Consider the following 16,699-nt stretch of genomic DNA (forward strand, 5'->3'; position numbering starts at 1 on the left):
ACAGTAGATTACGTGCATGATGACCTTTTATTTTGGCTCTTCGTACCTTTAAAGCTGACAAACCCACAGATATTTATCACCCAAATCTGCAGTTTCCATCAGCTCTATGGAGTGTTTTAATGTCTTTCAACTTGTTTTGGTTTCTTGAGCTATTAACTTTTCTGTTTTGGTTCACTCTCACTGTTCTCATCACATTTCCAGCAGCAGTAAGCAAGAGAAAGTAAATTGACTAGCTGGTGAACATAGTAAAACATTTAGCAGCTAAAGAGCCAGATATTTCCTTAAGAGCTGGTGGAGACCAAAACAGAGCTTTAAGGAGAGTGAATTTTAGACTTACATCCATCAGGTGGACACAAAGATGACTCCAAATGAATGACCACAATGAATGAATGCTAATGTTGCTTCATGCGAAACTTTGCAAACACATTTACCACAACAACCTTATCAGGTGATAATAAGTCAATGTTATGTTTACAGGTTGGTCCGCTGCCCCCTAGTGGCCAAAAGGAAAACACAGGCATTGATTTCTTCATTGACAATAGTACTAGAGCTACCTGTGTAGAGTTCATTCTCAAACATTCCTTGTGCTCGCTGACAACCTCTATAACCAGCAAAATGTTTTACGGTGGTTAAAGAGGTTACTGCAACAATTGCCCTGCAGAGCCTGTAGATACGTTTATTCTGCTCAACATCCAACTTTTTATAGATTGAAAGCGTCCTGTTTTGAACAATTTTGCAGAGCAATTTAAGTGACAATGTATCCATGGTACATCTGTCTACCGTTATCAGAATGATATGCAAGAGATGGGTTTGTATGATGTTTTAGGAGATGAATCTAATGTAAGGAGTTATATAACTGTCCTAAAGCCAACAATCTTTTGTATATTTTTGATATATTGTTGCTGTTCCCATGGAAAGTTGAGGTCAGACCACAGCTTTCGCATATGTTGAGCTTTATTATATATGATTAGTTTGTGCAGCAGTTATAGCCATTATCCTATATAACCCCAATTGACTTAAAAGAGCTCAATGTAATCTCCTTATACCATAGTTGGGATTCTTTCTGCATTTTTTGAATGCCATCTTTTTACTGTGTTTTCAGACTTACATACCATAAATTTGAGGGCTTTGAACAGATGAGCCGTACTTTATTGCTTTAACGGCTTATCTTACCATTTTTTCCAGAGTGTCACTGTGAGCATAAGCTTTGGACATAGTCTCTAATTTCCTATTTATTGCATGTAACAGCTCTGCTTCAAAGTCACATACAGAGCAGCCAGAATGTCATATTCTCACTAATCCCCATATTAAAAACCAACTATCGTGTTTTGTATCACTAGTATTTTCCACATTCATGTGTCTCTCAAACTCGTATCACATCCTGTGCAGCCATTCCCATCTTAATTATGATGACAAGATCAAAAGTTCACTTAAACACACAGTGCGTGTGTGTGTGTGTACAGTCACATAATGCACATAGAAATTGTATCTGCATGTGTAAAGAAGCTTCATGGGCCAACAGTAAATACACAGAAACATAAGCATCATGTGTAAACACACAGAGCAGTTGGCAGACAGACATCAATCACCCACCCACGCTTGTCATACAAACAAAATAGTCAAAATATTCTGTAACAATGACAAGCTGGTGGTAGAAAGGAGCACCCAAACACAACCAACATCACTCCGAATACAATATTTCTGTTAGATTATTTGCTTTTCAGGCATGGAACAAATGGACCCTGATGCATCTGAGTTTTTAGTTTGTTGTCGTCTGCAGGGGGACCTAAAGCTAAAGGATTTGGGGAAATAAATAAGCAAACCAAATTCAGCAACACGCAAGCATACCTTGGGCTGCAACTAAACCATATTTTCATTATAAAACAATCTCTCAATTATTTTTTCAATAAAAAAATAACTGTTTAGTCTATATAACGTCAGAAAATACTGAAAAATACCCTTCAGAAGTTCCCAGAGCCCAAAGTGTGTCTTCAAATGACGCTTGTTGCGCTGCCCCCAAGTGGCCAAAAAAAATCAATTAAAGCAGGTTAAACGATGGATCAAAAGAATTATTCAAAAATTATACATTTTCTGTTGATTGACTAATTATGTCCGCACTATTACAACATAATTCACACCTCAGCCTCACAGAAATTAACACATACATTCACAACCGAGAGTGTAGACATATGTGTATGCAAAGACACAACCACACACAGGGCCCTGAGAGCGTTTCTTTAGCCCCTAATCCTACTCGTAACCCTCAGCCCTACATGCCTAACGTTAGCCCTTCAACCAAAGTTAACTTAAATCTACTTCTTAGTCTTATTATATTAGTCTAACCTCAACTGTGAACACACACACACACACACACACACACACACACACACACACACACACACACACACACACACACTTAAGTGGCCTAAAATTACAGCACAGGGCAGTAATTTGGACTCTTGACAGGATGATTTAGCTTATGTGGAATTAATGGACGCAGATGATGAATGAATGATAAATTACTCATTTTGGATCTGACAATACTGTATTTAAGCCTCTGCACAGAATAGTTGACAGAATCTGCTGCATCCCATTCTGAAACCTAATTGAATTTCAAAAGAAGGGGAGGACAGATTCTCATATTCTGCTTTCACAATAATTTGACGTACAGCTCTCCAAACATTTTACACCCTCAGCAGGAAAGAGGTTCACATCCTCTGGTAACATCATCACCCTCTCCCCGAAGGCCTAGCACCAACTATGCATCTCTCCACACCAGGCCAGGCCAGGCCAAAATCTGATGTAACCATTTGGGGATTTATTTAGCATAACCTTGACCCCAAAACCAGGGATCATTTTATGTTGTTGTGAAAACACCAACTTAACAGCTTGCCTCGCACTCCTCTCACTATTCCAGTCATAATATGATCATCTCATGGTATGGTTGGTTCAGACCGACTTGCTTTATGAAGCATCTGTCTTATCAATATTTACTGGACCATAAATTCTTTAAGTTTCTCAAAGTTATTCAGTTGGTCATCTGTAAGTTTGTACATGAGAGCAGACCTGAAACTCAATTAATCATTTAAGTAATGTTTCAAGAACAAATACCAAACATTCCCTTGTCCTTGTTCTTTTCTCTGTTTTATATCGTTGTAAATTGAAAATCTTTGGGTTTGGAACTGTTAGGTGGACGAAACAAGAAATTTGAATTGTGACAGGCATTTTTCATTTTTTTAATGTTTTATTGGCCAAACAATTAGTTGATTATTGAGAAAATAATCGTTAGTAGAAGACCTAATTGTGTGTCCTCTGCCAACCTTCTGTATATGGTACCTTTGCTTTCATTAACAAAAAGTGTAGATGCAGTGTTTGCTGTGTAAATGCTGCACAGTACATCCATAGCAAATAAAAAGGAGCTGCAAAGAATTACTAAATTGTAATAAGCATTTGCTATGCCAACTACAGTAGGTATGGGCACTGAAAGAACTTCATCAATTCTGATCCCTTATCTATTTTTCTTGTTATCAAATTCAGGAATGCTCTAATATTAACACTATTTAATGTTAATACTACATTATATTTTTCTCACAGTTTGGTATAGCCAGTTCCCACTGCATGGTGGTCACAGTCAAATGACTCCTTTAATACACTAGAATCACTATATTGTCCTTTCACTTCCCCACCCTGCAGTGGTAGGGAGATGTTTTTACTCTGCACAGCCCACGTGCCTCCAACATCACATTTCACCATCAGCTGTCAAAAGCAGTAATCTATTTTAATGGAAAGCACTGCCACCAAATGTCAAAGCTTAAGAGTGGCATAGCCACCCTTGAAATTATTAGTTTTGAAAACACTGTATTTTTCTGTTGTTGTCCACTTTGGTAAAATGTAGAAGAATTAGAAAGTAGAAGAATTTAGAAGGCTTAAATATCTTTTCTTCTCTGCCATGGCTTAAGCCTCAGTTCCCAACATTAAAGCTCCATTAAGTGAGATTTCTGATACAACAATGAACCATATTATGGCACTATGTGTAATGTGAAAAGGTTGCTAGTACTGCTAAACCCACTATGAATCAACACAGCTTTATCAGGTTTTAGCCACATTTATCTCATTATTTTGGTTATCAAGTTTATATTTAGACTCTATGGCTGCCTCCCAGTGGTTCTCACGGCATAGACCTGAAGTAAACAGCTGGCCAGTAAATAAAGTCAAAAATCTGGCAAGATAAAGACCAAGTTGGTGGACCAAACAGAACTAAAAGATAAGGGAATATTGAACTTTGATTCATGAGGGGGGCAGAAACAAGACTCCAATTAGATAAAATGATAATGTTGCTCTGTGTCTGCTGGATGTTTAAGTTAGCAGTTACATGCTCACATGGTTATCTCAGGCACTGTGTTTCTGTGTTCTGTTTCTGTTGTTTTGGAGTCTTTCTGCCCAAATAATGACCAAAACTGGAACCAGATGCATACATCCCTTTAAGACCGGGTGTGACATTTACGTGCTTCTTCATTTAGAGCCGGATGCGACGTGAACGCGTTTTAGACCATGTCATCGTTTTCAAGACACGTGACTGATTAAATGCACTGTGATTCGGGGATTATGGGATTTGTAGTTTTCAGCGCTCTTAACCAGTCTTAGCCTATGTGTGGACCACAAAAAAAGTTTTTAAAGTTGTGCTTCACACAGTGACAATGGCTGACAACCTGAACGAGCAGAGCGTCGTTGATGCAGTACGTCAGTTACTTTGAGGACGAAAACAACACTGAATTAGAAGATTCAGACCAAGATTATGATGTGACTGCTGACCCACATAAGCCAAGGCTCCATTGAATTAGGAGAGACAAGTGAATGAAGTAAAGATAGTGTTTATTGAAACAGATGATGTGTGATGTTAGTCTTGACAGAGTCTTTGGCGCTTAGACTCCGCTGGGAGATTTGGTAATGGTGGTGGCTGATGACTCTGCTGAAGCTGATGGCTGAAGAGACTTATGGATGAGCTGATGGAGCTACAAAGACTGGGCGGTGATGGGGAGGTGGAGGGGCGCACAACAGTTGCATTAACGTACTGAAGGCAGAGAGAGAATCATATTTAAACTGACGGCAGTAAGATGATAGGTTAACAATGAAGGGGTGTCGCTGTGCTATTGGATAGATGAGACCAGCTGATTGACAGCCCCGGATAATGACAGCAGGAAATATTAGTGAGCATGCATGAGAGGAGTGAATGGCAGGATGGTATGAGAAATAACTACAGCCTGCAGAAGTCTTCCTGACTGAACTTTCGCTAGAGCTTCATTGGATGAGAGACATGTTAGAGGAGGAGGAGGAGGAGGTAAGTAGGATGATGACATGCACTAACTGTGTACACTGTGAACAAACAGTGATATAATTATTGCACTACCAGTGCTAGTTTGTTTGTTTTATTGAAAATATGGCTGGAAACAACAAGCACATTTGTCAAAAGTTTCAGTTCAGTTGGATGATACATCTGCATACAGTGACTGTGTAACTTCAGAGAGAGTTAAGTAAGTTATGTTATGTTTATTACAGTGCCACTTTGTTTTTTCACAGTGCCACTTGTAAACAAATCACTGTATAATGTGTACAAATTTATAATTTTTTTTCAATGCGTTTTGTTTAAAAAAACGTTTTTAAATGTTAATGAACATTTGGGCAAAGGCAATCATTTCCAAATAAAGCCAAAAGTTTAAGCTCTCAACTGGTTTTTATTTAATGTTTCTATCTGCTACATAGGCTGAGAAATAAAGGTTTTAGTGAAGGTTAACAACTCTGTCAAGTTTTTCAGAAAACCTTCTGGTTTTAGGATGTTGTTTTCAAACAATGCTTAGGTTTTAAAATGCTTTTTTAGAAGGCGCCTTCGGTCTTAATGAGTTACAACTTCAAGTCATTTTGGGCAATGCACAGGCCTTGATAGAGGAGCTGAAAGCATCAGAGCTAAACAATTCTCAGGAACAAGACAATTTGGGACCAGATCTAAATGAAAACTAAATCTTGAATCCTATCCTTAATTACCTCATCCTTAACATGCTCTTATTGTGCACTACTATCAACAAAAACACCATCCTCTCATTAGAGCTCAGAGCAGATATAGAGGGTGATCCTGTGATGACAAAATGTGCAGTCTTCATAGTATTATTGGTGGAGAATAGGTGCACGTCCATAAGTGAAATAACCATTCAGTCCACTGAATGTCATCCCTTATTCACACATCTGTGTTATACTATTATATGTCATCTTACCTGTGATTTATTGTCACTGACTATTTTGATGTGAACACTTAACTTCCCCTCAACTTGCAGTATCTACTTCTACTTAAGTCACAGCAACCGCAGCAAAACAAAAATGTCTAATGTGGCGTAGAATCACACATGACGCGTCTAGTTAAAATTGGATTTTATAAGATATTAGGTCGACTGTGACAGCAGAGTCAGCAAAAAGCGGTTTAGTAAATGTTCCCAAGCAGCAATTATATCATACATATCTACTAACATCAACAATTTTATCACAGCGCAATATTTTCCATAAAATATATCAGATTATTTCTTCATAATACTACATGCCACATGAGTTAATTCTCATATTCTCTGAGAAACTGAGGCTTAGACTAGGTCACTGAGCACTGAACAGCATGAACATCTAACTTCCTACTGCATAATTCCCTATTGCTTTTGGACGGCACCCAAAGAATGCTGGAATGAACCCAAGTGAATGTGTCTGAGTGTGACAAAATACACTCATTTAGACAATAATCATGGGGAGCATGTTTATGGGTCATTAAATGAAAGTGTACTGTGATGAGGAAATCTTACACACTAAGCTCCTGCTCATTAGAGGGATGCGTTGGACTCAACTAATTACTTTACAAATGTGACAGGCCACGAAGAATGTGTCATAATCTTCCTCTTGACAATTAGTGCACACCTCTGCACTGCTAAGTGTGACTTGTTTTATCAGAAAAGGGCTGTTGAAAAGTTATTTCAACATGACTGTTCTCTTGGAACTCTGCAGGTAAAACAAAGTACAGGAGTCACTGACACTCATGTATCCACAATAAGAGCCCTTAACAACGGACTTCTTTACAATGGAGTCAGTTATATAAAGTGGATATTGAGTTAAGTGATCATAAGTGATACAAAACAGAAACAAAGAGAAGCTAAATATAACATATCTAATAATGGAAATATTCTTTGGTGATTAGACTGAATTAAATGGATGAGTGACTTTTTCAAACAAGCAGTTAATGATGGGATTGGCAGTTGGGTTGGATAACAACAAATCATCATCACAACCATAAGAACTGCATATGTGGAGTGTTGAGCACAGAGACATGCACTTCTAAGCACCTTTCCAGAGCCTGACTAATATATCGGCATATTATTGCTCAGTTTTAGCTTATCCCCATATACTGTATATCTCTCAGCATACATGTTGGCTGATAAGTAACAACAAACTGCAGCACGGAAATGTCAAAGAGAAGTAATTTAACCGTGTCGCCATCAGTGGTTTGGCAGTTTACTTTTCAATTGTAAAATGTCATTATGATAAAGTCATTAAGATAAAGCAAATCGCTAATTATTTCTCTAAGATTTTACTGAAGATTGCTTAACCTTGCTTAAGCTTCTACTGAATACTTGCACTTTACTTTTTGTGGATTGATTAAAGAGACCCTGTCTGATAAGCATTAGCACTGATACTTTGTTTCTGTTCCACAGTGGATCGAACAGAAAACATTTCTCGCTTCTGGTTGTAACATAATGCAAAAGTTCACATAAGGTTTCAGAGGAAATTCAGGATGAATCTTGTCTTGTGCAGACTGAAGGAACAAATATGGGTCTCCATGAATGTCTTAGGAAATACAGAATTTGGTGGTCAGACAAAACTTTCTCTTACCGTTTAAACATCCTGCTTTCATTTTCTGACAGTGCTTTTAAGTGTTCCCAAATTCTGACACCAAAATTAGGAGATAATATCAAACAAAAGACCTGTTGTTTTCCTATTTTAGACTTGGCTTTGTTGGAAATGTTTTACTAATCCTACAAAGACAGCATGCACCTCTCTAACCTCATGATTTTTATTAGAATGTTATGCCCTCACTTCCTTGCTTTATAGTTACTAAAATTGTTATTTTTATAACGGTACAGTCATCTGGAGTGTGTTGGCAGAACAGTGCTGTGTCTGAATGACAAAACACCTCTCTGAACCCAGAGAGAGAGGCAGTGTTCACAGGGTTACATCAAATGACATTCATGTGTCTGCCAGAATAATCATCATTACATGCCATTTAACTGGCTTTCTGATTGAGCGGTTTGCTTGTTAGTCCACTAGGTGAACTGTGCCCTGTTTTCATTAATGATAAAATAACAAAAAGGGCAGCAATAAGGGGAAGATAAGGAGGTCAGTTTATGTATTTGTCCTTTTTTCAAAATTCTATCTGAGGAGGATTGACTGACCCTGCATATTTTTCTTTCTTTCATCAGTGCCTTGCTTTAACAGTCATACAATCTGACGCATTCATAGCTGGAAGCTGCTGAGTCCAACCACAGTCTTCCACTGCTGGTCAATGAGTAGCAATGGTGGACTAAGTGCTTCATTCACGGGCACCTTGAACACGGAGGAGAGCGTTTGCGCTTCCCTGTTCTGGTTCTCTCAAATGGGATTCAAACTGGCACCTTTCTCATCAGCAGCCAGCATCTCTAACCTCTGAGCTCCTGCCGGCTCGCATGTGTGTGTAATCAAATAGTTGCCGGTCTACAGTAAGCACTCTACAGTATGCATGTGTTATGCATAGTTCCCCTTGGATGAGCATTAGGTTTTACTTGATCTCACTGCCTTAAGCTTCCCATGTGCGTCATCCCTAGCTCCTATCAAGCAGAAAGAAGTTTTCACTGTATAATATTGTAAATGATTAAAAATAGCACAGGGAAGCATGGAAAGAGGGAGGGAGGGTACCTGGAGTGGGAGGGATGGAATCTTAAATGGCTGCAAATATGCTCTCATGTATTTATAAGTATTTATAGACTCATTATGTCTCCCTTTTGAAGTTAAAACACACTCTCCTCTTTGAGTGTGTGAGACAGAGAGACAGACAGAGACAGAATGAGAGCAAGAGAAAGAAAACATGCACAGGGGGGGTTGCGACAGAGAAGACCAGATGCCAGACGCCTGTTCTGTTCTTGTTAAATGTGACCATGTCAGGCTGGTCATTGTTTAACACTTATCGAAATAACAAGCTCTATTCATTTTGCCCACTTGGCCATTATATAATCTTGAATCCAGAGGGTTTGTGTGATAACCGTCTTATTGTCTGACTGGCTTGATGCAAAGCGCTATTGGCAGAATTCCTCTACAGGTATGCAGTCTGACAACATAACGTCCTTAGAGAACGGTGGGGGTTTTGGATCAGAGTGATGCAAACAGACAGGGTGTCATGGAATATGAAGCCTGGAAGGTCAAATTTAAGTGAAAAGGAAAAAAAAAATCGAGCGTGCGTGTGTGAGGGTGAGTAAGCTTGGGAGGAGGAGGAGTACAAAGAAGGTGGGAGACTGAGATGAGGCGCAAAATGAAACGCTACGCAGAATGTAAAACAGAAAAAGAAAGAAACAGAAAGGTAGTTTCTAAGAGGGGAAATCTGGAAAAACACAGCCTACATTCTTATCAGATGCAAATCATAAATACAGAATTATTTTCCCATGATTGTTTTCTGTTAATGTGTTGTGAGCCTCTTTCTCTCTCCCTCTCTCTCTCTCTCTCTCTCTCTCTCTCTCTGAAGAGTGAAAAGCAGCAGCAAACAAGCTCGACAAGGTTGGCAACACAAACAACGATAACATCATGCCCAACTGCACTCATGCATATATCTGCTACCTAATTGGATCTGTGTGTGTGATCTAATGTTTGAGTTTTAATCCTTATGAGAGCCAAAAAGCCCCCTGACAGGAAATCTGTACAATGTAGATACGCAAGCTGGGCATAATTAATGAAAACGTATTTTACATTTTTCAGGACACACAGGAGCACTGAAAGAAACATTTAATGCTGACTGTAAGTTATTAGGTGCAAAGCAGCCTTGGGGTACGGTAGCAGGCGCTTCTTTTTTTCGTGTCCTGGCTGACAGTAGGGGCATTAACTAATCTATAGCTGGGAGATTAGTGCCTCATGAGTAAAAGGAGGAGATCCCTATCCTCTCCGACTCAGTGTTCATTTATTCAACTTGGGCAAACTATAAATTAATTGCTAAGTCGTGACCTGCTGGCTGTTGTGGGTCCCCAATTAGTCCATGTTTTTTACCCACTGAGCCCTTTTCTTTCAGTTCTGATATTTTTAAGCTGCTCCTCCCTACTGTGCGGCTCTGATGCTTATCACAGCAATCACCGCAGAAACTGACAAACCCAGTGAGCAGCTATGACTTCCGTGCCTTCGCATATCTGTTAGAGAACAGTGGGGATGATAGAACACCATCAGCCAAATATGGGCTTTAATTAAATAAAATTATCTTATTACATTAATGTTTGAATTACCTTGTGCTTTTCATCAAATTATAATGAACTATAGGATAAATACTCAGGATGGTATCAGATTCGAAACCAATATTTCAGTCATGCTGAGAAGCACAAAATATGCGACTGCTCTGAGATTGTGATTATTTTATTAGGAGTATAATCTGATAATGTCTTGGCAAAAAACATACAGTAGATACAGTACAGTACCTCTTGTGTCAACTTAAGCATGCAGGCATACTCTCTAACCTGTGGCCTTTTCAGTTACTGAGGGCCCCTTTCATAACTTAAGCTTTGAGGCTGACTTGAACTCCTGCAAAAATACTGCTATACTTTACAGAAAAGATGAATCTGCCCAAAGCACACAAAGGAGAAACTTTATAGATCCCTTCCATACCTGTTTTATGACATATAAAGATACTCTGCTTTGAATAATAATTTGTCTCATATGGTTTCCCACAAAAAAGTTCAATTACCTTCTTCAAAATTATAGCTACTCCTTCTCCATCGTTGAAAAGTCTAGAATGAATCTATGAACATGAAAAGATTTTTCATTTCAAAACTGCTGGACACAAAGTGTCTCCTACTTAACTGTAAAGCCCATTCTCAGTGTATATGCATTGAAGGTCTCAAGTTTCCACATCACAATTCTGTAAGTTGCATATTGGAGAATGATTAGCTTCCAAACTAGTTGTGAGATCACAAAATCATGCTTGTACGTACACATAAACTCAGATTTAAAGTTATAATCCTTAAGATCTTCATGAAATCAAACTGCACTTTTGATGCTATTTATGGTCGGCATTTTTTCTACAATAGCCTTTCAATGTATTTATATTCAGTGATATCAGTATATCCACTTTATATTGTAGTTTTAATTGTTAGTGGCGGAGTCCGCCATTCCCACACTGGATGAGGGATTCACAGGAAATGATGCATGCATGTAATCAACCGTTACTGTTTGGAATTTTTTCATTGATATCAGCCCCTCTTGTTTACTGTTCACTCTGTAAGTGAAGCTGTAATAAGTTACTGCTAATGGTACTGAGGCACAACAGGGTTCACAAAGAGGCAGTCTTGTCATCAGAGGTGGGAACACATGATACAGCAACCCGATACTGATACTGCTGTCAGAGGATACATTATGCAGTGTGGCTTGACAATGCCTGCCACCATTTTTAAGGACATGTGTCCTCTCCATGTTACTTTATTCTTCATCTAGACTTTACAATAAAAGTTTTTTGAACTGGTGTTTGGCCATGCAGGGAGCAGACAGTTTCAGATAGTACAATAAGTAGTAAACACAGCCATTCAAGCGTGCAGTGGTGTACAGTAGATGGTTCCTGAGAACAGCATGAATTGAGAAACTGATATTGTTTGAAAACTAAAGTGAGGATGCCTAAAATCAGAGGATGACACAGACATGGCCTGGTATTTCAGATGCAAGTGAAACATTAAAGCAAAGTTTAAAAAAGAGCTTGCCACCTAATTTCAACTCAGCAAAGAGACCTTAAAACAATGTTTTTAATTGAATAAAAGATAATATTTATCCATGAGACACGAGTACATTCTTTCCTTAAGCTCTGTTCCGGCATAACAAATTTAACCCAAGAAACTCGTTTTTCCCCAGTTTATTCACACTCGTGTGATTGATACAGATACCCAGATGAAGCCTGGTCTAAAGGATTTCAGTTTCAGTCTTTCAAATGGCTTCCCTCATGATGAAAATAAAACAGGATGCTGTGAAATCAACATCTACTGTACAACAACTACAGAAGGGGATTTGTTTTATTTTCACGGTCATCTCTTTATTAAGCTCCACAGTGCTGAGCCAATTTCCGTTTAGAATCTCCCAACAAAGCCAATGGATATTTAGAAACCCAAAATGTTCATTTTAATTCAAGACACATCCAAATACCACTTAATTCTGCATTAATGCCTCAAAATATTCATTACACTGAGAGCAATAATACTGTAACAGATACTAGAGGTGTAATGAACGATCAGAAATAACATTCTGCCGGCACACAGCCAAGTTACGCAATGCTGAAAAAGGATCAACTCTATGCCACACTCAAAAACAGACAGCCCTGCTTTAATGTTGAACTCCTTGGTTTATTTTGCAACAGCAGAACTCAGTGCACTGTGGTATCAGTCTTTGTCACTTCAGACTGTGAATGGTACAGTAGGTAAGCCACTGTTTCAACCTCCTGTGCTGTTGAATCTGTAAAGTTTTCTGCCTTGAGAACAATCAGCACGAAGAGAACAGTGATGGCGTGATGCAAATATTTTCAGACTTTCTAAAGACATCTCGCAAAAATGACACCTCTCTTTTGTTCTCATCCACTAACTCAAGCTGACAACACATGGAAAACACTGGAAAAGAGCATGATGCCATTGTTGTCCTATGAAGTCTGCTGACACCCAACCTAGCAGGGTCTCTATGTTGGCCATCAAGGACTGCTCAGATTTTCCATCTGCCACTGTGCTTACAAATTCAAATGTTAACCCCTTTTCGCAGCATGTCAAATCAGCATATTGTCTTCTTTGACATACAAGACATATATGGCTCTGGTTTAAACATAGCATAGAGGCTAAGAGTGTCGTACCAAAAAAGAAATCGACACAGTCTACAGGATGAAAAGGCATTACAAGGCATTGTGTCAGAACTCACATAGGGCTATGAGGTTTGGTATTCTCTTCTGTCGTCATCAAAAAAAAAAAAAAAAAGCTACATAAAACCATCTCCATGAGCTAATGTGCCACTCTAGCCAAACAGCTAAACGGTCAGTGGTGAATATTCCTTGTTGGCATCTTTTGTTTTTTCTTCAGCATGAATTGAAAAATTCCTTTATCTACAACAGAACAGGTACATTTAAGATGATTTATTGGCATTGAGCTCAGCTCACAGCACAGATTCTGTATCCAGCCATGCAGCTCAAACTGCTCACCATGTGTTGTTGGCTTCACGCTCACTCGCTCACTGGCCATTTCGTGCAGTGACGGAGAGTTTGGCTATGCAGAGACAGCAGTGATGCTGCTGCCTGCAATATGTGACCACAACACCTGCCAGGTTCTCCACTGAGTATATTTCATTTCTCATTATTTAATTTATCCCCTTGTTGTTTGACTGCTGTGCAATCTCTAACAGCATTTAGGTCTTGCCAAGAAAATATATGCCCACTTGTTTCTCCATGAAGGAGGTTCAATCTATTCAACACCAGGAAATTTAATTCTTTGTGGACAGAGAATGTGGCAGTTAAAACCCGCTCCTGAAAGTTTAGACTGGTGCTCAGTCCAAGTTAAATTTGTGGCTGCATTTCAAACAATTTTCTGTGGCATCAAATTCCCACAGATAAGGGCCAGTAAAACAAACAGTAACAGTTCACCCATCATAAAAACATTCCAACAGTTATGAAAGTATGAATGGGAAAGCTTTTATATCAATCAATATGTCTGCCAATTTGCATACAATTTGCCAATGGCTTTTTGAACAGAAAATTGTAAGAGCCTTAAGTTAGGCATGCACGTCTTCACAACTTGAAAGTAGCAAATACGCTTCGAGGGCATGAACTTGATGAACCACGTCATCAGTCTACGTGGTACTTGTTAGTATTCACGGACAGTTTTACAAAACACAATTAAGCTGAGAGATTTTTCATCAGCTCCTTTTGATCCTCAAACATCAGACTTTTTCTCAGGATGCATGGATGGAATTCAGCGTGGCAAAAAGAAATTTGAATTGTCCAATGAGCTGAATAAATAAGTGGTCATTCTAGCTGGTAATGCTCAACCATATACCATTAAAGTGTTGAATATGCAGGTAATATAAAGTAACTACATGCTTGATTAAATTCCTGCTGCTGCTGCTGCATTAGGACCTCCTTACATGTGATTAGCCATATTTAAGGGAACAACTTCACAGATGCAGTTTCCTAAATGTATCCCTGCTCTTGTCCCATAGGCCTACTTTGTTCCACAATTTAACATTTAATACAATAACTTACAAAATCACAAAGATACATTTTCAGTTTCAGAGACAAATTCTATCTCAAGGCAGATTGGCTAGAGCTGTGTTGTGAGCATCTCTGTTAAAATATTTAAATCCAGGGCAACTATTGCAGAGTTGAATGTGTTCTTTATCAAATTCGGATTATCATAAAGCAATGGGAGCTTGCAGGAATCTCAGTAAGAGGCAATTATATCCTTGTACATCCTAGATAACATTGAATATTCCTCACAGGGGCTCTTTGCTCTCTATCCACTTGATGGAAATCTATTCTGACCCTAACATTTCTGGGGTGAGTGAAATGGTAATGTCAGGAGTGTATTTAGCAAATCACCCTACTACAGCCTCCAAATGATGACAGCCATGATATGTGTAGCTGCCAGTTAAAGTGTGTGCAGACCTCAGCACGACAGGAGCCTCTTGGGTTTTCTCAGCAGCGGTCTGTCCTCTGACTATTAAATTATGAGCGTTTGACCACCTTCACTGGACAAGACAAACACTGCTGTGTCAATGTTGTCCATACTCGGGTGCGCACAATTTAATCCACAGCCCATATCATGATTAAATTCACGGTGAAGTGGTGCGTACATTAAAACACACACGGCACAAGTTTCATCATCGACCTGGTAATACAGTCAAAATTCTGTTGTCATTATCTTTATTAAATTAATCTCCTGGCAGGAGTAACATCAATAGTAGCAAAGCCTGGGAAGCATTGGTCTAAGCAATGGTGGGATGAGCGCTGGGCTTTCCCCGTGGCTTCTGACTGGCAATAATTGCTATAGTGTTTCTACGCTTTGCTCTCCTCTGAGCCCGCGTACTCGCTTTAGGTCAGTGATATTATATCTGCTTCAAAAGTAGGCTAGAGCAAGTCGAGGTCGATTTGAACTGTCCATTAGTGAAGAACTATACTGTAACCACAGAATGCATTTCAGAGCGAACATATGTAGACCTATTTGTAGTGATATTAAAGTGAAAAATCATGGGTAAGTATTTTAAAAAGACAACAATAACCTCCCCTAACGGGCGACTGTGTTATGGGTTGACAAGGTTGTATTATATCCCTGCAACAGCCATCTTCATGGTAGCTCGGATTTATAATGACCAGCTCGCCGGCAAAGATGGACAACCATAAAAAATTCCAAAAATAAATTGTTTCCATCACTTACAACAGTACAGCGCCTTAACGACAGAATATGTCACCCAAATATAGTCATAAAACTATATTTGTCTCAACTTAGATGAGCCGGTTTACCACTCCAAAAATGTGACAGGGTTTTTGTTTTGTTTTTAACGTAGCCGAGTTTAATCACGCGCGCGCCGCTCCATCGCCAAGCACGCACACTTTTCCTGACTTTTGACTCACCTGCGTTCCTGAGCTTCTTGTTCCGATACACAGAGAAGATGACCAAGAGGTTGCCCAGGATGTCAACGACGATAGTGAAGATGAGGAAGCACCCCAAAGTTGTGGTAACCCAAGGCGGGCGGCTCAGGACGGTGTCACTGGGGTCTGGCGAGGAGCTGTTCAGGTAAGACCCATTTATAACCATTGTATACAGTCGCTGAACTTTCTCAACTGGCCCAAATTCAACGTGCCGTGATGCCCCGTGCGTCCTAAAGCCTGGATTTCGGAGACGTCGGTGGTGGGATACTGTAGCCTCCCACGACTTTCATCTTCATCCTCACCACGCGCGCTTCTCCTCCTTCTTCTCCCCTGCGTGGACTTTCCCCAGCTGCCGTGGATCAGCTCTGGTAGTCTTCCCTTCTCTCCGGTCGCCTCGGTGTCACTTCTGCGCCCGTGTGCCATTCATTTTGTCGGTACGCATGTGTGACATGAAGCCGCAACTTCAAACCTTCCCAGCATGTGATCAAACAGTCCGGAGAGGAGCGCTTTTATTTTGAGGGAGAAATACTGTCGCTTGGTGGCCGAGAGCTGGAACAGCAATTTAATGGCTCGGAAGGCGTCCTACTTCTTTTCATTTACCGGATGCGTGTTCATTCATGGCTTAGCGGTCGCTCGCTATGCTTTATTTTAGCAGTCCATTCATTATCTTTTAGGAGAATCATTCATGTTTTCTCCGTTCCAGGAAACAGATATAGCCCACTTACGGAAGCTGTAAGACAATGGGAAACTGTCTTATTTTAACCTACATGAATGCACCATCATGCT

General features: G+C 39.6%; 1 protein-coding gene across 1 annotated transcript in view; it reads right to left on the minus strand.

Moving 5' to 3' along the window:
• Positions 1-16,397, minus strand: part of mtnr1aa (melatonin receptor 1A a) — a 31,231-nt gene extending 14,834 nt beyond the window's left edge. The window contains exon 1 of the mRNA XM_044190877.1: positions 15,896-16,397. Coding sequence (XP_044046812.1) covers positions 15,896-16,079 — 184 coding nt within the window. The 5' untranslated portion in view covers positions 16,080-16,397. The remainder of the gene's footprint in view (positions 1-15,895) is intronic.
• Between the last annotated feature and the right edge of the window lie 302 nt (positions 16,398-16,699).

Source organism: Siniperca chuatsi, linkage group LG3 (genome assembly GCF_020085105.1).
Source record: "Siniperca chuatsi isolate FFG_IHB_CAS linkage group LG3, ASM2008510v1, whole genome shotgun sequence".
Classification (NCBI taxonomy): domain Eukaryota; kingdom Metazoa; phylum Chordata; class Actinopteri; order Centrarchiformes; family Sinipercidae; genus Siniperca; species Siniperca chuatsi.